Source organism: Spermophilus citellus (assembly GCF_964194105.1).
Source record: "Spermophilus citellus genome assembly, chromosome: 4".
In the NCBI taxonomy this organism is placed as follows: domain Eukaryota; kingdom Metazoa; phylum Chordata; class Mammalia; order Rodentia; family Sciuridae; genus Spermophilus; species Spermophilus citellus.
In genome coordinates, this window is record NC_138185.1 from 130,781,806 (window position 1) to 130,806,310 (window position 24,505).

At 35.6% G+C, this 24,505-nt stretch overlaps 1 protein-coding gene across 1 annotated transcript in view; it reads left to right on the forward strand.

The window, feature by feature from the left end:
• The window catches only part of CEP152 (centrosomal protein 152), an 87,480-nt gene that overhangs the window by 59,388 nt on the left and 3,587 nt on the right, over window positions 1-24,505 (forward strand). Inside the window, exons 22-28 of the mRNA XM_081289763.1 lie at window positions 3,378-4,028; window positions 6,975-7,110; window positions 18,046-18,213; window positions 21,297-21,393; window positions 22,145-22,248; window positions 23,904-24,060; window positions 24,292-24,395. Coding sequence (XP_081145889.1) covers window positions 3,378-4,028; window positions 6,975-7,110; window positions 18,046-18,213; window positions 21,297-21,393; window positions 22,145-22,248; window positions 23,904-24,060; window positions 24,292-24,395 — 1,417 coding nt within the window. The remainder of the gene's footprint in view (window positions 1-3,377; window positions 4,029-6,974; window positions 7,111-18,045; window positions 18,214-21,296; window positions 21,394-22,144; window positions 22,249-23,903; window positions 24,061-24,291; window positions 24,396-24,505) is intronic.

The window sequence follows — 24,505 nt, forward strand, 5'->3', positions numbered from 1 at the left end:
GAAAACCCAGATATTATTACCATGTGATCCATGTGTACTCTTCAATTTAACTTACTAGTCTAAACCAATTCTACTCAAAATGCCAACAAACCAAAAATAATTCTGAAATTTGACACAACAATTCTAAAATGTATTTAGAAAAACAAAAGGCCTAAAAAATTGTTTAGTGTCTTGGAAAAGGAGTCCCAGTTCAGCTTTCACATATAATAGACTATATTGGAAAGAAACAACTTGGACAGTTGAGTCACAGAAATAGAACTGTTTTAAAATTCAGTATGATATAGGATTTAGTGATAGGCCTAACTATGAATTAAAGCATAATAAATTGTTTCAAAATGAGGAATTATTCCATAATAAATCATCTTATGATAGCCAGGTAACTGTGGAAAAATGTTTATATGCTTCACAATAAATGCTAAGTTGAAGGAATTAAACACTTTTAAGTGAAAGTGTAGAAAAATTAAAATAAAATTAAATATTTCAGATCTGTATCCCAATAACAACCCAATTTTGAGGCAAATGGACCGGACAGTAAAGATAAAGTAATAGGTTTAAAATGTGTACAAATGTTTAAAACATTTTTGTTTTTGCAATAAATAGCAATGTCAAATAAAGATGAGAATAAAAATAAGGAAAATAAATGAACCACGCCTGAGAAATATTAATCTAATATGTAACAAAGAATTCATATAAATTCATAAGAAAAACAAGAGTTCAATGATAAATACACCAACGACATGAGCTGGCAATCTCCATAGTCCAAGCAGCAAAAAAATCAGTGGAAGAACATTCATACCTGTCAGTATGAAGGAAATAAAAACCAAAATAAATTTAAGGTGCCATTTTATGCCATATATATAAATCCTCTCTTCAGAATTACACAACACGCAGAATATAATATTCTGAATTATATGATACACAGAATTTAATAGATTGCAGTTTCAAGCATGTGCAGTCTTCTGATGGCCATTTTGGAGAATAATGTGGAATATAGCAGAAGTTGTAAATGATTCATATCCTGTATTCCTCATTGTACACCACATATTATTTGAGGAAATATTTCAACATAGATTAAAATCATTATGTAGTAGTACATGGGTATTTGTTATATCATTATCTATACTTTCTCGTGTGTCTGAAACATTTCAAAAGAAAATTTAAGAAGGAGAGAGAAAGGGGAAAGAATATAATAGTGAGGATATTTGTCTCAGAGCTCAGAAGTCAGGTAGAATATAGAAATTAAAATAGGCCAAAAGATCTTTCCTTAAGAGAACAGAAGGCCTGAATGTATGTGAGTGCAGAAATGTAGAAGTGACAGTGTGTTGCTTCTGAAACTTCAACAAATGTGAGACTCATCTGCAGGGTCTATTAAGGTACAGATTCCTGGGCTTTCTTTCCAGCTAGAGATAATGAATTGATAGGTCTGGACTGAGTCCTGAGAATTTGCATCTCTTACAGGCTCTTGGGTGTTGTGATACTGCTAGTCTGTGGACCACACTCGGTTGTAACACTATTCTAGATAATTGTATTAGCCACAAAACATAATGTTAACTTGTTGTACATCCTTTTTCTAACCAAAGGAGCTAGAGAAAGGGCTCAGTTCATAGCATTGACCAGAGAATTCCTTTAAATTGGAGTTATCATGAATCCAGATCTGCGGCAATGTAAAAATCAGTTTCTAGAGTTCACAAGTGGTCAGGGTAGTTCAGTGGTTCCCAAACTTTGCTGCACATTGAAATCACTTGAGGATCTTAAAAAAATCCTGTTGCCTGACTTCCATTCTCAGACTGTTTTGATTGCTATTGTGTATAGCCTAGGCATCAAGACTTTGTAAAGCTCTTTAGGTGATTCTGGTTGATTTGAGTTGACTAATGTTATCAAATTATCCTTATAGAACTTCACTTGAGAAGGTATGCATTTTGGGTAAAGTTTGGCAGGTCATTTAAATTCCATTGGTCTATATCTATTCAAGTCACCTGGTAATGATTCTCAAGCATCCATTGCAATATGATCCTTTTTTTTTTTTTTCCTAAAAAAACTACTTAAATGGGTTTCAAGTAACTACTGAATTATTCTTGTGGTGGAGAGGAATTTTATGAGAACTTCCTTTGTGAGCTTACCTTAGACAGTGAATTTAGTAAGTAAGTACTCATGCTGTCATTCCAAGTACATGTAAGAAGTATTGCTTATAGTAATCACCACTGGGTCAGCCTTTGAGGTACTCAGTTCTTTCTGTTTTGACACTGTTATGTCCTGACTTCTTTGAATATGGTGAGGGAGAATTAGAAGTAAAAGGAACTCAAGGTTATTCTCCAACTGCTCATTTTTTTTGGTGAAAATAGTAAGTTGCCAAAGAGATTAAATTAAGTGGCTTTTCCATGGCCATACATCCAAAAATAATTCAAGCTATGTAACATTTGAGTCTTCGTTATCTACAGGTTCTGGGTTGAGTTCTTTAAATGGATTATCTCCTTATATCATTTAATCCTAAACAGTGCTATCAAATTGGTATTGTAATCATCCCTACTTTACAGGCAATGATACTGAGGCTCAAGAAATTGAGTAGTGGGCCTGTGGTCATAGTGACCGATGAATGCCAGCAGTTGTCTACAAGTCTGCCCCTTCAAGCCCTCTTGCTAGGCTGTCTCTGCAGTCAGTGCAGAACCGGAGCTGGAGCCCAGGGTTTTGATTTCCTTATTACTTTTTGGTTATGACCTGCTGTTTTATCTGCTTATTCCTTTATATTGTTATAAAAGAAAAGGAGATTAATGAAAAATGACTTCCTGTTTGATATTGTCATTTAATGAACTGTTTTATCCACTAAAATTGCATGACTTGCCTATTAACAAATAATTATGCAGGTGTGTATTACATTCCTAATAGTAAGGTTTCCTTATGGGATTGCTTTTGCTTTAGAAAAAAATGCTTAATTTGTAGGGGGCTTAGATAAAAGTTGAGACTGTATCAGTATTAAAAATATCAGGGTTTATTTTTTTATTTTTTTTTAGAGAGAGAGAGAGAGAGAATCTTTTTTTTTTTTTGATGGACACAACACAATGCCTTTTTTTTTTTTTTTAATGTGGTACTGAGAATCGAACCCAGGTCCCGCCCGTGCTAGTAGAGCGCTCAACCGCTGAGCAACAATCCCAGCCCTCAGGGTTTGATTACAATTTGGACCACCAAAAAAAAAAAAAAAAAATATATATATATATATATATATATATATATATATATATATATATATATATATATATAAATGTGAAATACTTTTCTGACATTAATTTCTCTTGAGAGGTTAACCTAAATTGTTGCTTAGTTTAATTTTGTTATTAACAAGGAGAATCATAAAGACTTTTTAAACATGTTATATTCTTCAGCTGGCATTGGCTGTGTCTGAAGCTAAAGAGAAGTGGAAAAGTGAGATTGAAAATATGAAGAAAAATATAACGCTGGGCAAGAACTTGGAAGAGAAGATTCATTCTCTCCAGAAGGAGCTGGAGTTAAAGAACGAGGAAGTCCCTGTGGTTGTCAGGGCGGAATTGGCTAAGGCCTGGAGTGAATGGAACAGAGAAAAGCAAGAAGAAATCCACAAAATTCAAGAACAAAATGAGCAAGATTACCGGCAGTTTTTAGATGATCATCGAAATAAAATTAATGAAGTGCTTGCAACAGCTAAAGAAGACTTTATGAAACAAAAAACTGAACTGCTTCTCCAAAAGGAGACAGAATTACAAGCTTGCCTGGAACAGAGCCGTAGAGAGTGGACAGTGCAGGAAGCCAGGCGGATCCAACTAGAAATCCATCAGTATGAGGAAGACGTCCTAACTGTGGTCGAACTTCTCTTAATGGAAACCCAAAAGGAGTATATCAGTGGTTCAGAGAACAAGCAGCTTTTGGAAATCTTGTCAACTTGTTCTTCAAAGTGGGTGTCTGTGCAATATTTTGAGAAACTAAAAGCCTGCATACAGAAAGTACTTCAAGATACAGTCTCCATGCTTAAAGAAAATACCAGCCCAGAAGGGGAAAAGGTATGTTCCTCAGAGTAAAAAGAGCTGTTGGATGTCAAGGATGACTGTAGAAGTTGCATATGTTTTTTGTTTTTTTTTTCCTTTCTTTTTAGGAGATGTGAGACTTGTATTTATATCAGTGGTTTAAAACACCTTTTGTAGAAAATTCAAAGGATCTATATTTTGTTGCCAAAGAACCTTTACTGCTTCATAGTACCACAAAGTGAGGCAGAGTTTTTAGCCTCTATATGTCTTTTTCCTAAGAGAGAAAATATGCTTTCCTTTGAGATTTCAGAAACTGAATAACTCTTGTTCTTATTTTTCATTTTCTGGGTCTAACACTTTAAGAAATATGTATCATATCAAGCTGTAGTTTCTTAAAAGCTTCTAAAGAGCTTGGAAGCCTGTTTCTTGCCCTCAATGAATTTATATCTTATTTAGGCTAAAACTACCAATCAAATACAAAAAGTATTGGAACACAAACAAGCAAATAAGAGGTATGGCTCACACACCCAAAACCCTAAAATCCAGTTTCATTGATTCACCTGGTATGTACATATAGAATGGATTAATTGTATTCTTTTAGTTGAATAAGTATTCTCTGAGACTGACTTTAAGTTTGTGTGGAAGAGCTGATAAAAACCAAAGTCTTGCTTCCTTATAATTAAAGAAATTAGGTATGCATGAAAGATCCAGAATAATGTTCTAAGTTTCAGCATGTGGAAAAGATGTCAATATTATCAGGTTGTTTGAGAGAAGAGTTCAGACATATGAGTTGAGATCCATCAGGATATCATGACTGAAGATTTTTCAAGGTCATAATTGAGAATTTTATATTAATATCTATAGGAAAGAGTTATAAGCTAGGAAAAAAAATCTGAGTTCCAGTAATTTGGTGATAGTTAGTTTATTGCTTTGGGCAAATATATACCATAGTTTTTCAATCTGAGGAAAACAAATGAATCCCTGGCTTAGTTCCTTAAATTTGGGTGCAAGATATGCATGACGTATCTGGGCCTTCCTATACCCAGCATGTGAAAAAGTACATAACTTTAGAACCAGAAGGGACCTAGAAGATCAGTCCACTTTGTCCCAGTTCACCCCAGTTGCTGTTTTTCTCCTTGATTTCACAGAGATGTCATTCTTGAGGAGTTGCCTTCAATATAACAATTGGATAAGATTGCTTCCCATGAGCACTACTTAATCCTTTATTGAGAATCTTTGGAGAAAATAGATAATTAAAAATAACATTATCTATAGCAGGTTTTAGGATGAGAAGTGATGGGAAAATCGTGTCAAATGTTTTCAAGTTTGTTTTCCTGAAAAGACAATCTCTGCTTTAAAACATGAAGAAACTACACTACCTTTCTCATTTACATTTTTATTTTGTTGGCATTGTAGTTATAATGAATTTGACCCCTGCTTCAGTGAGAATATTCTGTGTTTTCCAAATGGTGTGGAATACACACATACATACACACATACACACACGCATACCCAATCAACCTGAGGTATTTTTATAGGGCTGATAATTATATACACAGTTTAAGGTCATCTGTGTGACTTAATGTGGCTCACAGTTCTGTGGAAAGAGGAGCAAATAATCTGGCTAAGAATTTAGCTTTTGTTTGGTGGGTCTGGTTCCATTCCTGAGGAAAAGCTGACTTTGAAGTGCCCAGTCTGGCATTTGTCATAGAAGTAATACTTGACCTTCTACCATTTTTAAGCTAGCTCAGCTCAGGATGTTGAGGTAAATCAATGATTATAAATTTGCAATACAGGTGCCATCAATATGAATAACTATATTTTGTTAAATCTGTACTTAGAATTGTTCATGGAAATTAAAAGTGGAAAACTGTGTATTTAAAGAACTCTTCATTAAAACAGCAGAAGTGATCAAAAGTTTCCTAGAATGGAGAGGATGCAGTGACTGGAAAATGTTGTTTCTAAGAAAATGGATGCCTTATCAAAATACATTAGTGGAACAGCTCACAGTGGATAAAAGAAAAATATCAACTGGGGCAAAATTTTCCAGGAACCTTAAGGATGTATATTCTGTTTTTTTTTACTTTCGAAGTCAAGTTAAAATTAAGACCAAAAAGGTTATTGCTTTCCTACCTTTTTTGGTCATCTTGGCTTTTCTTCTCCAATTTTAAGTGGAAACTAGAGATATTAATAGCCTTTGGTTCAGCTTTTATTTCTCTGTTGGGCCTCAGTCTCGTAGCCTCTTGATTGTGAGCCTGCTGCTTCTGTGGGACACCATACATGGGCTTCCTGACATTTAGTGATTGGGTTTCTCAGAATTAAAATCAAGGCTTCTAGAATCAAGCAGAGTATGTGTTTTAAGAAATTAAACAAGACTGCTTTAAAACATCATGTATTCTGTTCCTTTGGTATTTAATAATTGCCCCAAATCTGAAAATATTATCTTAAAAATCTGTGAGTTTATAGCTAGGCCTCAGTTTCTCTTTAACTGGAATTTGATTGGCATTTCTTATCTAATGAGAGCATACATTAAAGTACTTAGGAACATTTAAGTACTAAGTAAGTTTAAAATTAAGTTTATTGTTATTTTCAGTTTGGAGGAGGCAAAAGGTTGATATTGTAGTTGCTAATGAATTTGATCTCTGCTTCAATGAAAATGTTCTGTATTTTCAAGAATAATTCTGACCTCATATTGTTTGTCCTGTGGCTTGATAACATAAATTATTCAAAGTCTCTTAAATTCATATATAAATAAATGCACAAGGTAAACTTCCTGTCTCTGTCATAGCAGGCCTATCAGTCCTCTGTTGGACTAGCCTACTAGGAGGCTCCTAGTGACATGTAGCACTGTGAGAAAAACATTAGTGATAGAGCACAATTGTTTTCAGGCAATGTTTTTATTTTTATTATTAGCATTTTATATAGAAATTTGTATCAATTTTTTTGTGGAGGATATTCATTATGAAGATAATTTTTTTTCAGAGAAATATGGTCAAGATCTGTATGAATCCTGCCAGCGGGGGTAGTGGGAGAGGAGATCCTGGAGTCCCAGCAGCCCTTCCTGCACCCACTTCCAGATACCAAGTACAGCCTTTGCCCTTGCAAGAAGCAGAAGCTGGTAATTGGATTTTGTTTCCATGAGTCTTTATAATATGTGTAATCACTATTCCAGGGGGGCGTCTTGAGTATAAAAGGAAATCAAAGATGTGAACAGTTTTCTGAGTGAATGAATATATAAATTACTCTGACTTGATTTCTATTTTCTCCTTAGATTTTATTTTGTATTTAGAGAACAGAGTTGAATTAGATCTTGTTCTTCTGTCTTTTTATAGATTTTACTCCATTTATGTGATTCTATTGTAATTATAAGGAAAATAATGAGAGTTTTAATAGAGCAGTCATGTTTTTATTCCCTGACTATTGAGAAATTAAGGGTTTCATATAAGATATGGAGACTTTAAGGGTTTCATATAAGATATGCCAGATAATGGAGACTTTTTTCATTCAAATTACTGAAGTTTATTTCAACCATTTGTTAATGGAAGAAATACTTGTGAAATACATTAGATATTTTCTAACTTATTTGTATGCTTTTTTAGGGCAGGGATAGTATTTTTAATCTCTTCCTTTCCAACCATGGTGAAGTGAAGAATGTAGAGACTGTATTCCTTGAATATTTGATGACTTCATAGTTTAACTTTTATTTGGTGGCTTCAACTTGTCATTATGGGAAAGATTATATAGTACCACAGCACCTTATATTCAGAGCTTACTGAGGAACATCGGGTTTATATTGCCTATTTACTGAAATTTTTGAGCTAGGAATTGGCAAATCCTTCATAAACTTTCATCCTCCTTAGCATATTGATCGCTTGCAGCCTGCTCCTGCCCTCCCTACAAACATACCTGCCTTTCTTCTTCCTGTTTTTTGTTTCCATGTAACCTGGAAAATAACTAGCAATTTCCAGGACAAATCACACATACTAAGTTATTTACCTTAGTTTCCACATTTGTAACTCAGTAGGCATATTTACCATAATTGTAGATTAATCTCTGCCTGTCCTAAGAGTTCAATTGACAGTTTTCTCATTGTTCACAGACCCTTTTCCTGTGCTTATGGGTTCTTATTGCCAGTTAGGTTGATAGTAATGCTACCTTAATTTGTATTTTGCTTCTTACTTTTCATGCAATACCATATTTAGAATAGCCTGAAGGTTATATTTTAACAATAAAATTTGTAGAAACAAATTTTAAATAATATTTGGCTTTGGGAAGTTCTGTGAAAGAAATAAGTCCTATGAAAGAAATTAGATTTGGCTGAAGATAAATCATACTATAAAATGGTTTCTTTTTCTTTCTTTAGACTGTTTCCCTTAAAAACAAACACAATAATAAATTTATTAGAAAGGATTAGATCCAGGGGTTAAGGATATAACTCAGTGGCAGGGTGCTTGCCTAATATATGCAGGTCCCTGGGTTTGATCCCCAGCACCAAAAAAAGGAAGAAAAGGAGGAAGGGAGGGAGGGGAAAATAAAGAAAAAACAAAGAAGGGATTAAGTCTGAAATATATTAAAAGATAAAGTCCTTTACAATCCTAGAATCAGAGAGTACTACTACTTGACGGTTTTGTTACAGTCTCTTAATATCCTATTATTTTTATTAAAAAGTAATTTAAACATTAATTATGAAATACTTAGTAATGCAAAGAATATATGTAATGCAGAGGTAAGTCATGAAAAACAACAACAGGAACTAACAACCAGGAACTCAGTGTTAAGTTTAAGAAATAGAATATCACCAGTGCTGGTAACCCACAGTTCCGCCTCACAGATTCCATCAAACTGAGGTAACAAGTATTCCATTTTTAAAAAATTATTTCCTATTTTTCTTTGTTTTGACCAAATATATATGTTCTCAAGAATATTACTTCATTTTATGTCTCAACATTATAAAAATGGTTGAATACTCATATTTTTCGTAACTTGCTGTGTTCCTATTTAATATCATGCTGCTGATTTGTCTGCGTATAGCTGTAGTTCATTCATTTTCATCATTGTATAGAGTTTTCTGTTGTATGAATATTCTCTAATTATGTGTTCTTTTATTAATGGGAATTTGCTTGGTTTCTAATTTTACATTAAATTTTTCTTAAGTGAAAAATTTAAAATCAGAGCTGGGGATGGTAATACATGCTTGTAATTCCAGCTACTCAGAAGCAAGAGGCAGAAGGATGGCAAGTTTGAGGTCAACCTTTGCAACACAACAAGACCTGTTTCAAATTAAAAAAAAAAAAAATTAAAAGAGTTGGGATCTGGCTCAGTCATAGAGTGTCCTGGGTTCAATTTCCAGTGCTGAAACAAACAAAACCAACAACCACAGGAAAAATATGTATCTATATGTCTATATCTATATCTACATACATCTATCTGTGTGTGTGCTTTTCCTGTGCTTTTGGGTTCTTATTTCCAGTTAGGTTGATAATAATGCTACCTTAATTTGTATTTTGCTTCTTACTTTTCATGTTGTATCATATTTGGAATAGCCTGAAGGTTATATATTACTGTGAAATGAGTAGAAACTATTTTTCTTTTTTTTTTTTTTAGAGAGAGAGATAGTTTTTTAATATTTATTTTTTAGTTTTCGGCAGACACAACATCTTTATATGTATGTGGTGCTGAGGATCGAACCCGGGCTGCACACATGCCAGGCGAGCGCGCTACCGCTTGAGCCACATCCCCAGCCCAAGTAGAAACAAATTTTAAATGATATTTGGCTTTGGGAAGTTCTGTTCATATGTGTGTGTGTGTGTGTGTGTGTGTGTGTGTGTGTGTACATACACTGATATACATGCATATATATGTATATATAGATAGATAGATGATACCATACACTGATATACATGCATATATATGTGTGTGTGTGTGTGTGTGTGTGTGTGTAAATATATATGCATGTATATCAGTGTATGGTACCATTGTGATCCTTCATTGATCCTTTGATGCTCATGAACATAATTGGTTCCGTTTAAGTGAAACTAAATAGTGAGGAGAGAGCAAACAATAATTTTGCTGGACCAGTGACTTTATATTAACATTTTAGATACTGGTCTCTTAATCTGTGCCTAATTTGTGTTTCTACTTTATTACTTCTTATTCATGGTTATAATCTACCTTCTGTATCATTTTCATATTATTTAAATTTTCTGAAATCTACACATTACTTATGACAATAGCTATTATTATTGTATACTTGCTATATGCCTGTATGCCAACAATTTATACATTTATGTCTCCCAGTAATTTTTAATCATTTTTTTAAAATATGGAGACAATTTCAAACTTTTTAAAAAGTAGCAAAAATAAAAGCAGTTGTTTACAACACTTGTGTATCCTTTAACTAGAGAGAAATGTGTTGACAATGTTTTACCCTTTTTATGCTTTTTGGTGTGTATGTATATGTGAATTTCATTTTTTCCTGAACCATTTGAGGGTAAGATGTATGCATTGTGACCTTCATGTTTAAATATCTCAGCCTGAATTTTTCAAGAATAAAGTATTTTCTTGCATAACCTAACAGTTAATTTAACATTAGAAAAAAGTATCAATCTGTTGCTTGTATTGTAATTTTGTGAGTTGACATGATAAATGTCTTGGATAATATTATCCCCTCCCCTACAGGAATCTGTCTAAGGCCAGATATTATTACATTTAGTAGTCATGAGTTTTAGCCTCTAATGTAGAATATTTCTCCAGCCTTTCTTTGTCTTTCTTAGCATTCTTTTTTTTTATAGGAAAAGAGAATTAATCCACTTAATGAAAATTATTACCATTTAAGGAAAACAAATAGTATATAATGGTGGTGATGATAACTTATACTGCATATTTACTACAAACTATTCTCTATGCTATTCATTTTAAATGTTTATTTTTTATTTATTTATTTATTTTTTAATTGGTTGTTCACAACATTACAAAGCTCTTGACATATCATATTTCATACATTAGATTGAAGTGGGTTATGAACTCCCAATTTTACCCCAAATGCAGATTGCAGAATCATGTCAGTTACACATCCACATTTTTACATAATGCCCTATTAGTAATTGTTGTATTCTGCTACCTTTCCTATCCCCTACTATCCCCCCTCCCCTTCCCTCACATCTTCTCTCTCTACCCATCTACTGTAATTCATTTCTCTCCTTGTTTATTTTCCCATTCCCCTCACAACCTCTTATATGTAATTTTGTATAGCAATGAGGGTCTCCCTTCATTTCCATGCAATTTCCCTTTTCTCTCCCTTTCCCTCCCACCTCATGACTCTGTTTAATGTTAATCTTTTCTTCCTCTTCCTCCCTGCTCTGTTCATAGTTGCTCTCATTATATCAAAGAAGACATTTGGTATTTGTTTTTTAGGGATTGGCTAGCTTCACTAAGCATAATCTGCTCTAGTGCCATCCATTTCCCTGCAAATTCCATGATTTTGTCATTTTTTAGTGCTGCGTAATATTCCATGGTGTATAAATGCCACATTTTTTTTATCCATTCATCTATTGAAGGGCATCTGGGTTGGTTCCACAGTCTAGCTATTGTGAATTGTGCTGCTATGAACATCGATGTGGCAGTATCCCTGTAGCATGCTCTTTTAAGGTCTTCAGGGAATAGTCCGAGAAGGGCAATAGCAGGGTCAAATGGTGGTTCCATTCCCAACTTTCCCAGGAATCTCCATACTGCTTTCCAAATTGGCCGCACCAATTTGCAGTCCCACCAACAATGCACAAGTGTACCCTTTTCCCCACATCCTCTCCAGAACTTGTTGTTGTTTGACTTCATAATGGCTCCCAATCTTACTGGAGTGAGATGGTATCTTAGGGTGGTTTTGATTTGCATTTCTCTGACTGCTAGAGATGGTGAGCATTTTTTCATGTACTTGTTGATTGATTGTATATCCTTCTCTGAGAAGTGTCTGTTCAGGTCCTTGGCCCATTTGTTGATTGGGTTATTTGTTATCTTATTGTCTAATTTTTTGAGTTCTTTGTATACTCTGGATATTAGGGCCCTATCTGAAGTGTAAGGAGTAAAATTTGTTCCCAGGATGTAGGCTCCCTATTTACCTCACTTATTGTTTCTCTTGCTGAGAAAAAACTTTTTAGTTTAAGTAAGTCCCATTTGTTGATTCTTGTTATTAACTCTTGTGCTATGGGTGTCCTATTAAGGAATTTGGAGCCCAACCCCACAATATGTAGATCGGAGCCAACTTTTTCTTCTATCAGGTGCAGAGTCTCTGATTTGATATCAAGCTCCTTGATCCATTTTGAGTTAACTTTTGTGCATGGCGAGAGAAAGGGATTCAGTTTCATTTTGTTGCATATGGATTTCCAGTTTTCCCAGCACCATTTGTTGAAGATGCTATCCTTCCTCCATTGCATGCTTTTAGCCCCTTTATCAAATATAAGATAGTTGTAACTTTGTGGATTAGTCTCTGTGTCCTCTATTCTATACCATTGGTCCATCCGCCTGTTTTGGTACCAGTACCATGCTGTTTTTGTCACTATTGCTCTGTAATATAGTTTGAAATCTGGTATCGCTATACCACCTGATTCACACTTCCTGCTTAGAATTGCTTTTGCTATTCTGGGTCTTTTATTTTTCCATATGAATTTCATGATTGCTTTATCTATTTCTACAAGAAATGCCATTGGGATTTTGATTGGGATTGCATTAAACCTATAGAGGACTTTTGATAATATTGCCATTTTGATAGTGTTAGTTCTGCCTATCCATGAACAGGGTATATTTTTCCATCTTCTAAGATCTTCTTCTACTTCTCTCTTTAGGGTTTTGTAGTTTTCATTGTATAAATCTTTCACCTCTTTGTTAGGTTGATTCCCAAGTATTTTATTTTTTTTGAGGATATTGTGAATGGAGTGTTTTTCCTCATTTCCGTTTCAGAAGTTTTGTCGCTGATATACAGAAATGCCTTTGATTTATGCATGTTGATTTTATATCCTGCCACTTTGCTGAATTCATTTATTAGTTCTAGTAGTTTCTTTGTAGACCCTTTTGGGTCTTCTAGATTTAGAATCATGTCGTCCGCAAATAGTGATAATTTTTAAGTTCTTCTTTTCCTATTTTTATGCCTTTAATTTCTTTGGTCTGTCTAATTGCTCTGGCCAGTGTTTCGAGAACTATATTGAATAGAAGTGGTGATAGAGGGCATCCCTTTCTGTAGCGTCTGTTGTGATATTGCATTTTTCATCCCGTATGTTAGTAATTTGAGTTCTCTCTCTTCTTCTCTTCGTTAGCATGGCTAGGGGTCTGTCGATCTTATTTATTTTTTCAAAGAACCAACTTTTAGTTTTGTTAATTTTTTCAATAGTTTCTTTTGTTTCAGTTTCGTTGATTTTCGCTCTGATTTTAATTATTTCTTGCCTTCTTCTACATTTGCTGTTGTTTTGCTCTTCCTTTTCTAGGGCTTTGAGATGAAGTGTGAGCTCATTTATTTGTTGGTTTTTTCTTTTTTTGAGGAATGACCTCCAGCCGATGAATTTCCCTCTTAAAACTGCTTTCATTGTGTCCCATAGATTCCAATATGTTGTGTCTGTATTCTCATTTATCTCTAAGAATTTTTTGATTTCCTCCTTTATGTCTTCTGTAACCCATTGATCATTCAGTAACATATTGTTCATTTTCCATGTGATGTAGGATTTTTCCTTCCTTCTTTTATCATTGATTTCCAGTTTCATTCCATTATGATCAGATAAAATGCATGGTATTATCTCCACCCCTTTATATTTACTGAGGGTTGCCCTATGGCATAATATATGGTCTATTTTTGAGAAGGATCCATGTGCTGCTGAGAAAAAAGTATATCCATTTGATGATGGTTGATATATTCTATATATGTCAGTTAAGTGTAGGTTGTTGATTGTGATATTGAGTTCTATAGTTTCTTTATTCAACTTTTGTTTGGAAGATCTGTCCAATGGTGAGAGAGGTGTGTTGAAGTCACTCATAATTATTGTGTTGTGGTCTATTTGATTCTTGAACTTGAGGAGAATTTGTTTTATGAATGTTGCAGCACCATTATTTGGTGCATAAATATTGATAATTGTTATGTCTTGTTGGTGAATGGTTCCTTTTAACAGTATATAATGTCCTTCCTTATCCCTTTTGATTAACTTAGTCTTGAAGTCGATTTTATTCGATATGAGGATGGCCACCCCTGCTTGCTTACGAGGACCGTGTGCGTGGTATATTTTTTCCCATCCTTTCACCTTCAGCCTGTGTATGTCTTTTCCAATCAGATGTGTCTCCTGGAGGCAGCATATTGTTGGATTTGTTTTTTTAATCCATGATACCAGCCTATGTCGCTTTATTGGAGAGTTTAAGCCATTAACATTCAGAGTTACTATTGATATATGGTTTGTACTTCCAGCCATGTTTGATTATTTATCCTTTTTTTAAAAAAAATTTAGTTTGTTTCTCCATGATTATCTTTCACCTCGCCCTCTGTCTTTACCGAGGGACTTCCCACTGATGGTTTTGGTTATTGTTTTTCATTTCTGACTGGTGTAGTGTTTTGCTCAAAATGCTTTGCAATGCTGGTTTTCTGGCTGCAAATTCTTTTAACTTTTGTTTATCATGAAAGATTGTTATTTCGTTGTCATACCTGAAGCTTAATTTTGCTGGATACAGAATTCTTGGTTGGCATCCCTTGTCTTTCAGTGTTTGAAATACATTGTTCCATGACCTTCTTGCTTTCAGCGTCTGTGATGAAAAATCTCTTGTTAACCTTATTGGTTTACCCCTGAATGTAATCTGCCTCCTTTCTCTTGTAGCTTTTAATATTTTCTCTTTGTTCTGTATATTGGATATCTTCATAAGAATGTGTCTTGGCGTTGGTCTACTGTGATTTTGTGTGCTCGGTGTCCTGTATGCATCTTCAATTTGTATATCTGTTTCCTTTTTTATTTCTGGAAAGTTTTCTGTAATTATTTCATTCAGCAGGTTACTCATTCCCTTGGTTTGAATCTCTGTACCTTCTTCTATCCCAATGACTCGTAAGTTTGGTTTTTTTATGTTATCCCATAACTCTTGGATGTTTTTCTTGTGATTTTTTACCAGCCTTTCTGAGTTGGCTAGACTCTTTTCAAGATGATATATTTTGTCTTCATTATCTGAGGTTCTGGCTTCTACTACTTGCTCCTCTCTGTTAGTGATACTCTCAATTGAGTTTTTAATTTGGTTTATCGTTTCCTTCATTTCTAGAATTATTGTTTGATTATTTTTTATAATCTCTATCTCCTGATAAAGATGCTTAACTTCTTCTTTTATCTGTTTATGTAATTCATTCTCAATGTGTTCTTTCGCTGCTTGGATTTGCTGTCTCGTATCCTCTTTAAGGTTCCATTCCATCTGTCTAATGTGTTCCTTGAGTTCTTTATATGACCATTTTTCTGATGACTCTAGGTCCTCCTGAATATTTAGGCTGTCCTGCATTGCTTGTACTCCTTTTCTTCCTTGCTTTTTGAAGCCGCTCATGATACTTCTTGTTCTGTTTGACTGCTGAGTTACTGTTAACTCCTATAGATTTATTTGATGCTTGGGAGGAAAGGTATTAGAAGGGAAGGGAAGAAGTCACTAAAGAGAATGAGAGTACGCAGGTAGAATTCAAGGAAGGGGGAATAAGAAAATTGAAAATAAATGAAAAGACAAAAGAAGAAAAAAAATAGGAAATAAAAATTAAAATTAAAAGAAAAAAAATTGAAAAAAAAATTAAAAAACAACAAGAAAGAAAAATGACAATGAATGAAAAAACCCAAATCAAAAAAAAAGAGAGAAAAAAAAACTAATAAATGCAGTCTTAGAGTTTGATTAACTTCTCTTCCAGTAGGTGGCGCTGTGCCCACCAGGCCAAGTTTCTCCTGTCAATACTCAGGAACCAATCACTGTGCAGCAGCTCCTCCTCCCAGACTGGGCAAGTCTCCAATCCTGAGTGCCTAGGGCCTCCTCTTGTGTCTAGTCACTTCCCCACTTTTCCTCTAGCCAGGCCCCTCTCACGGGTGCCGCTGACCACAATACTGGCTACACGCCAGGTCTGCTGCTCCCGGGAGCCCTGTTTTCATGAACGACTGGGCACACTCTCCCTGTTTGTCATTCCCTCAGACCCTAAGTTTGTAGAGCTTGGGGCTGAGAATCCTCAGCGAATTTTACTTGCCCTCTGGTAGCCACGGCCCCGGTAGCTGGTGCAAGAGACCTCAGTTGTCAGCACTGGTGGGAGCGGTAGCCGGGAGTTCTGCGCCGCGGGTCCCGCGCCACGTCTGATTCCCTCGGTCTGGCTATCGCGCTCACGGGAGAGCTGTGAGGGGCCCTTAAGGGAGAGCTGGGAGGGACCCTTAAGGTTTCCCCGATGTGTGGAGAGGGAAGGCTAGGGAATTACACACCTGTAGCCGCAGGTTTCAATGAAGTTATCTCCTCCGCCCCAGTCTGGTGACATCAGTTCTCTGCCATGGTGGTATCTCTTGCAAATGGCGACAGTTCGTTTCCCTTTGCCGGGTGACCAATGCAACGGGTGGGTCCTTACTGTCTCTCCCAAGCCCCGTTTCAAACCTGTGGCCACTTGCTATGAAGGCTCGGTTGGCATTTACCTCCGTAGGATCAGAAGGGCTGACCAGTTGTTTCAGCCAGATGGATTAGTGCTGAGTCAGCTGTTTGTCTGCGGGAAGCAGGCGAACAGGAGCTTGAATTCAGCCGATCCAGGCTCAGTGTGTGTTCTAAGAGGCCCAGACTGTTCGCCCCAGATCCACGTCAGCTCAGCATTGCCTAGTGATCCTGAGCAAACAGAATTTAGATTGTTTACGACTCCCTATGCCCGCACAGCTGAAGAGGTCAGAGGCTTGATCTCTCCGCGCCTGCCGCCATGTTGGAATCCCCCTTTCTTAGCATTCTTGAGAGAAGTATCCTCTATTCCCATGACCCGTGTTTATCAGAACTTCTCTTGTTTTGGGTTTATCTGGTATTTCTTCACGATTAGATTCATATCATGCTTTCTGGGCTGGAACGCTGCATGGGTGATATGTCTTCACATTTGGAGGCACATTTGTCTTATTGGTGAGGTTTGTTTGGTCACCTGGTTAAAGGTTGTCCAATTTCTTCATTATATACTTATTGGGGTTTCCCCTCCTTGCAACTAGTAAAAATCTGTGAGGAGACACTTTTAAGACCATGCAAATATCCTCATAAAACTTCCTCTTAGATTTGGCAATTATTGATGATTCTTGCCAGATTCATTCTTTCCCATGCTGGTTAAAAAATAATAATTTTCCAACTCCAGGCCTTCTTCCATTTTTACCAGTTGGCACTCATCGTGTTATAGTTAAGAATCCTCCTGTTTCATTTGCCTATTGTCCATCTACCTACATATGTATCAACCTACCCATCCATCTACTCAGAGGATTATTGGTCTGATTCACAAATTCCTGTTTTTTCCCATGCTTTATAATTCGTTAGTATATTTAATTTAGTGCTCAAGTTGTCCCAGATTCAGCTAGTGAAGCACTTTCAAACTGGCTCCTGTATCCTTGCAACATGTCTACATTTTTTTTTTTTTTAGTACAATCTTACTTTCTTCATGGCAAGATATTTCAATTTCATTTAGTATATACCCTCTCCCAGTACTGGAGTCAGCAATTTCTTGAAGATCCCTGAGTCCTTTTAGTGTTGTGGTATTCAAGACCATGATCTGAGCCTTAGGTTTCATAGAAGTTTTTAAAGCAGATGGTATTACAATTTTACATAATAAAAAACTAAGCCTCAGAGAACTTAAGTAATATGCTCTCTGAGTCATACAGCTAGTAAGTAGTGGAACAGGACTTAAATCCAGTTTCTCTTTCTTAAGCATCATGCTCTTTCATTATACTATAGCCTTTCAACAGGAGTCATGTCATCTGGTTTACTTTCTGTGTGGGTGTGTGTGTGTATGTGCGCGCGCACGCGTGTGTGTAGAGTCCTTAGTTAACTTACATAAAAGTTTTCTGTCATTTAATTTTTGCAGATAAGAAAAAGACACTTGAAATTAAAGATTTATGCTGTGGACACTGCTTCCAAGAACTTGAAAAGGCAAAGCAGGAAGGTCAAGATCTGAAAAGAAAACTGGAGAAATGCTGTAGGCATCTTCAGCATTTAGAAAGAAAGCACAAAGCTGTAGTGGAAAAAATTGGAGGTTAGCACCCAAAGTTGCACTGCCACCAGTATAAAAACTCTTTGATCCTTGTCGAAATGTTCAGATGTCACGCTTTTATGAATGTATGTGCTGGTTCTCTTTGGGGATTAATATAAACCAATTTGGACCTCATTTTTACTAATCAAATTATTAATAAACTTGAAGGAGGAAAATTTCAGCTTTGATTAAAAGCTTCCTATTCCTTTCTTCCTTTCTTGACTGAACAGACATTGAGAGCTCAATGTGTGTCAAGCAGTATTCTAGGCACTGGAAGCCTTCACTAAGCCTTAGAAAATGGAGGTGTTTGCCACTGAGAGCAGTGTTCTAGGAGCGGGGAAGGCATAGCAAAGGCCTGGGGTCTGCTAGCCTCCATCCATCCCATGCCTCACAGTGCTATCAGGATATGAAAGGGATATCTTTGGCCATTTCCCACTGCCCTTCTGAAAAAAAGGAAGCTATTGGGCCTAAACCTCTGCGCCCTCTTATTCACCTATAACCCGTGCTCTGAACTCTGCATTCGAAATGTTTCTGATTTCTGAACTGATTGTATTTTCTCTTTCTGCTAGATCTTGCATATGATGTTGTCTCTGTCTTATATTTTCCATACTATTTCCTTTTTGGTCTGCCTCATGCTTTAGAATTCAACTCAGTAGATGCCTCATTTGCAATGCCCTCCTTGATTTTTCCATCGGGTTAAGTCAGCCACTCTTGGGTGGCCCTGTAGCACTTGGCTCTTCCTCCACTGTTTCCATTACCATTCTGTATTCTAATCATTTGGTTACTATCTATAATCATTTGGTTACCTAGTCAGACTCCTCCCTGAGGGTAAGGGCTACGTCTCTTGTCTTATTCATCCCTGTGGACATGATGTACGCCATCTACCATACAACAAATGTTTGAATGAATCAAAAACCTAATACCAGGGTCTCAGATAATTGTGTTGTCCAAAAAGACTCGGCAAATTAGATCATTTATTTTCTCTCTTTTGTCTGGACAATGGAAATCACCTATAACTATCTTCTTCCAGTTTTTGCACCAATCCATTCCCGTAGGGCAGCAATAACAACCTTTTACAAAAGGAATTGGTTCATGACACTCTTTTGTTAAGAGCTCTTCAGTGGCTTATTCAGGCCTTTAGTGTGAAATACAAGCACTTAATTTAGCCTGGTTTAAAAAGGTCTTCATGATTTAGCGCTGCCAGCCCTCAGCCTTGTCTCCACGGTCCTCTTATTCTCAGGCATAGTATGGATTTCAGTGTCTCATCGATGAGCGTCTTGTCTTCTTCCTCTATCCAAACTTCCTGGTATCATTGCCTGGCTAACTCCCACCCATTTTTCTCCTTATACATTACTTCTTCAGGCGGTTTTCCTGACTGCCACATACCTGGTTAGGTCCTCCTACTACATACTCTTTGAAGCTCCTGTGCTTTTTATAACATTCAGCATCTTTGTAATTATTTATTGTCTGTACTCCTTGGAGGTTTAGACTTTTGAGCAACAAGAATCAAGTCCTGGAAGTACTATGCCAAGTTACTATCTATAATCATTCAGTTACCTAGTCAGACTCTTCCCTGAGGGTAAGGGATATGTGTCTTGTCTTATTCATCCTTGTGGACATGATGTACGCCATCTACCAGCACTTGGCATAGTATTTCCAGCAGTGTAGCACATACTTGGGTAAATATTGCTGACTAATGAAGCCACCTGCCACCACCTACTGCTAACTAAGTCTGTTAGAGATAGCTAGTAAGTACTATAAGGCCGGAAAGGGTCTTACAAATTTTGAGATAAAAAGCTTTAACAACTACACTTTCCTTTTGATTAACTTTACTCCTTAATAGAGACCAGTAGAGTAAATGAGATATATTTGTCCAGCTCAACTGTAAGATATAGATAAAATATAGCTATTTCAAAATTTAATGAAAATCAAAATATTTTTACATAATAGAATGACCACTGAATATGATTATTATTTACAAGTAATATTTAACACTGTAGATTATGGTCATAGTTGTTTTGCATAGCGATTTTTAAAGCTGCTATCCTATCTTCCACAATTCCTAGACTTAGAAATGATCCAAGAAAGTTGCTACTTTCTTTAAAACAGTGGACTGATAAAAAAGGTCAGGGCCAGAATTTTAACTCATTTAATAGTTTTATTTGAATTTTTTTCCTCAACATATATCTATTAGGTGATAATATCTTTGCTATTGTGCCTCCTTCTTTTTTGTTTCTTAATTCTTTTTTTCATTTTCTTGGTAGCATTTGTTAAAAAGTGGTTTAAAAATATATGTTATATCAACCACCAGGGGTTATAGGATAATTGCATTCCCTAGCTCATGAGGTGTGTTGAGGGGCTGGCATAGCAGGAAATGTGAAGTACCATGTTCACATTTTACTGAACCTTGGTATTGCCAGGCCTTGTTTAAGGCATTGGGTTTTTTTTATTTCTATCATAATCTGTAAGGCATGTAAAACTGTCTTCATTTTACATGTGAAAAAAACTTAGATTCAGACAGATTAATATGTCTGGATTCATCTAGTAGGTAATAAACTGGGGTAGTGTCAAAAGTTTGTCTCTCTGACTCTAAAATTCATGCTTTTTTTTTCTTTTATACTATATGGACTCCAGTTTTCTCATATTCTTTTTAAAAGTCAAAGAATAAAAATCTTACATTATTTCTGAAAATGACAGCTACTTAAGATTAATTTTCTCTATATTTTGTATTGAGGTGCTTTTTCAATGATCATCTATAGGAACATGGACCATATACTAGATTTAAGGAAACATGTAATTAGTAAACCTAATAGGTATCTACAGATCTTCAGTCTGGCTGGAAAACAAAACTTATGCATGTGTTTTATACACCCCAGGAAAGTGTGTAGCTCAAAGCAAGATGAAGATGTGTTACAGACATTAAGTAAAGAGAAAATGTAACAAGGAATTGTTCAGACTAGGCTTATAAGGGAATGAAAGACCCAGGAGAGCAATTGGAAATGATGCAAAATAGAGACTTTTGTGTTGGGAACGTGTGGAAAGGAAGACTGGAAAAGACCTAACCTAATATAAACTTTTTTTTATAGAAGAGAATAATAAAGTTGTTGAAGAATTGATAGAAGAAAACAATGACATGAAGAATAAATTGGAAGAACTGCAAACACTTTGTAGAACACCACCAAGGTAGACTTTTACTATTTTAAAAGACCGTTTTATTTCTAAGTCTAATTTTTAGAAATATCTCTGATATTGTTCTATTCCTATCAAGAAGTATAAAAAAAGGGGAAAATTTCCCAAACCCTAACCCCAGAAGATACCCTCTGCTAACCCTGTTTTATATCATTTCAGCTTCTTTTACACACACCCCATGCACAATGTGCTTCTTAAAAATTGGAGTGATTGTAACCCTTTGTTAACTTAGTCTTATGAGAAAAACATTCCCCCGAGTTATTAGATATGTTCCTACAATGTGCTTTTTAATAGCTTTCATATATTTTCATCATGTGGATTTACCATTATTTATTTAAGCAACCATAACATAAGTTGTCTCCATTTTACTCTTGCTTTAGTGGAATTTTTTTTTTTTTTTTTTTTTTTTTGGTATTGGGGATTGAACTCAGGGACACTTAACCACATCCCCAACATCCCCAGCCCTATTTTTTTTTTTTATTTTATTTAAAGACAGGGTCTCACTAAGTTGCTTAGGGCCTCACTAAGTTACCGAGTCTGGCGTTGAACTCACAATCCTCCTGCCTCAAACTCTGGCGCTACTGAGATTCTAGGCATTGTACCACCATGTTTCAAGTGTATGAAATTCTCAGTTTATTTTATTAGATTATATTTTTATTTAGAACATATTAATACATATATGTATATTTTAAAAGTCAATTTTTTCATTATAATCTCTGCTTTTGCCATCTTGGATTGTCTTTAGGTCACTGTCAGAAGGGGCCATTGAAAATGCATGCCTGCCAAGCAATAGGCAGGCCTTGGAAGAACTTCGGGGGCAGTATATTAAAGCTGTAAAAAAGATTAAGCGTAAGTCCCTAAAGAGATTCCCAAGATTTTTAGGATGGTTCGAACATTTTTTATTGCTATGAAATGTAAACTCAGAATTTATGCACATTAGTACTTTGAGGGTATTTTTCAAACTAGCTTTTTCTTCAATCTTAGAAAAGATCATTGATACCATTTCAAAATTATGTAGTAATGGATCATTTTGCCCAAATATATTTTGGAAATGACATGAAAGTAGAGTTATTTTTATATTGTCGATTATCCTGGATTCTTTAAAATTGTTGCTATCTAGACATTAGTACTAAACTAAAAATACAATATCTTACCACATGAAATTTAGTAATTATTACATATTAGCAATTATTGCTTCCTACCACAAACTTTTAGGGACTATGGAAATGAATCCAGTTAGCAGCTGTTCTGTTTTTTCTCATTATCATATCTAACACTTGTAAACTTGGATCTCAAGAATTTCTCAGAACCAGGTAGTGACAGCCACTCTGAAGAGCATTCCCCTGGTATGTTTTCACAGTATAAAATACTTCCTGCTTTTTAATTACAAAATTGCAGAGAATGGATGTATGTTTCAATATAATAGCCAGTGTTTTTATAGGAAAATGTATATTTGCCTCCTAAAATTAAATGAAGTACATGCCAACTTAAAACCTCCAATCATCCTTTCTAAAATGTAACTATGACATAATACACACATACAAATTATCTTACATTTTAGAAAGGATGATTGGAGGTTTTATGTTGGCATGTACTTCATTTTAATTTTTCCTGTTTCAAATAATGAAAAGTAGATGTGGCATTATTACATAGGATTAATTTCAGATACTAACGGACATTAATAGGGCAATTCTTATATAAATTGGTATCCCTAATATAATAAAGATGGTGAAATTCTAGATGTAAGATGTAGTTCTGAATTTATTTTTGTAAAAAGTTAAAGATGAAAAGAAAATTTAAAAACTGTGGATTAATGATTTTATGCAAACTTCAGAAGATAACTGTCTCATCACTCTCTACAGTAGCATTTTGTATAAATCTTTCATAGATTGTAATGTATTTAGTTAGATGCTCAATAAATGCTGCTGAAAGTAAATGAAACATAGATTTTCTTAGCCCAAGAGAAGAATATGAATCTTCACAGCTCACACTGTGTCCTTTTCTTTTGTTTTTCAGTTTTTCTCTTCCTTTCTGTTCACCTTTTCCATTTCTTTTTCTTTTAAATGCTTAAGTTTCTCTGCCTCCTATTTTATTTTTTTGCCCAAGTATTTAGAATATGATAAAATACTCTGTATTTCCTTAGCATATATAGCTATCCTCATTCCAGAAGAACCAACCGATTCTCTTGAGTCTACCAAAATGGTGATCTGAAACACCTGATTTTAATGATTACAGAAAGTATAAATTTATTTGGCTTAACAGCAACTACTTTATGACATACTAGAGGGTCAGGATTTTAGGTGGGGCTCAGTTGACCAATCCAGCTGCCCCTGTGGCTTCCTTGGGGGTCACTGAGTGGTCTTTGGCTGGATTCAGGGCAGGTCTGGCGTAATGTTTAAACCATAGCTCCAGTCACCTTATCTCCCAGAAGAATAGTCTGACGTCTGCCTCCCATGTTTCTGAAAAAGTTCTTATACCACCTGTGGGTGTTCTCTCCCCTATAGGTGACATGCTTCGTTACATTCAGGAAAGTAAGGAAAGAGCAGCAGAAATGGTAAAGGCAGAGGTGTTGCGAGAACGTCAGGAAACTGCCCAGAAGATGCGCAAATATTACTTAATTTGCCTCCAACAGATTTTGCAGGATAATGGTAAAGAAGAAGGGTAAGTTCAGTACAAACAGTGTGTCCTAAGAGTACCAGGACAGCATATTGTTACTTTCTAAACATTTTCCTTAACCACAAAATTAGCTTTTTTAATATGATCAGCTGTCAGGGATTAAGAGAGGCTTATGGCCGTGCTACCCTAAATGTTGGCAGAGTTAATAGGAAAACAAATCCTGGGGCTCAGGAAGTTCACAACTATTTTAATTTTGTATTTTGGAATTCCCCACAGGGCTGAGAAAAAGATTATGAATGCTGCTAGCAAACTTGCTACAATGGCAAAATTGCTAGAAACTCCTACTTCTAATAGATCCCAGTGCAAAACTGCACAGGCAGGTATGTCTAAAGAAGTCACTTGAGTGGTTTTTCTCTCTCTTCTTTTTGGATTTTGAATATTCTCAGTATGGAAAAGAGCAAAGTGTAAGGAATAGAGTTTATAAAGTTGT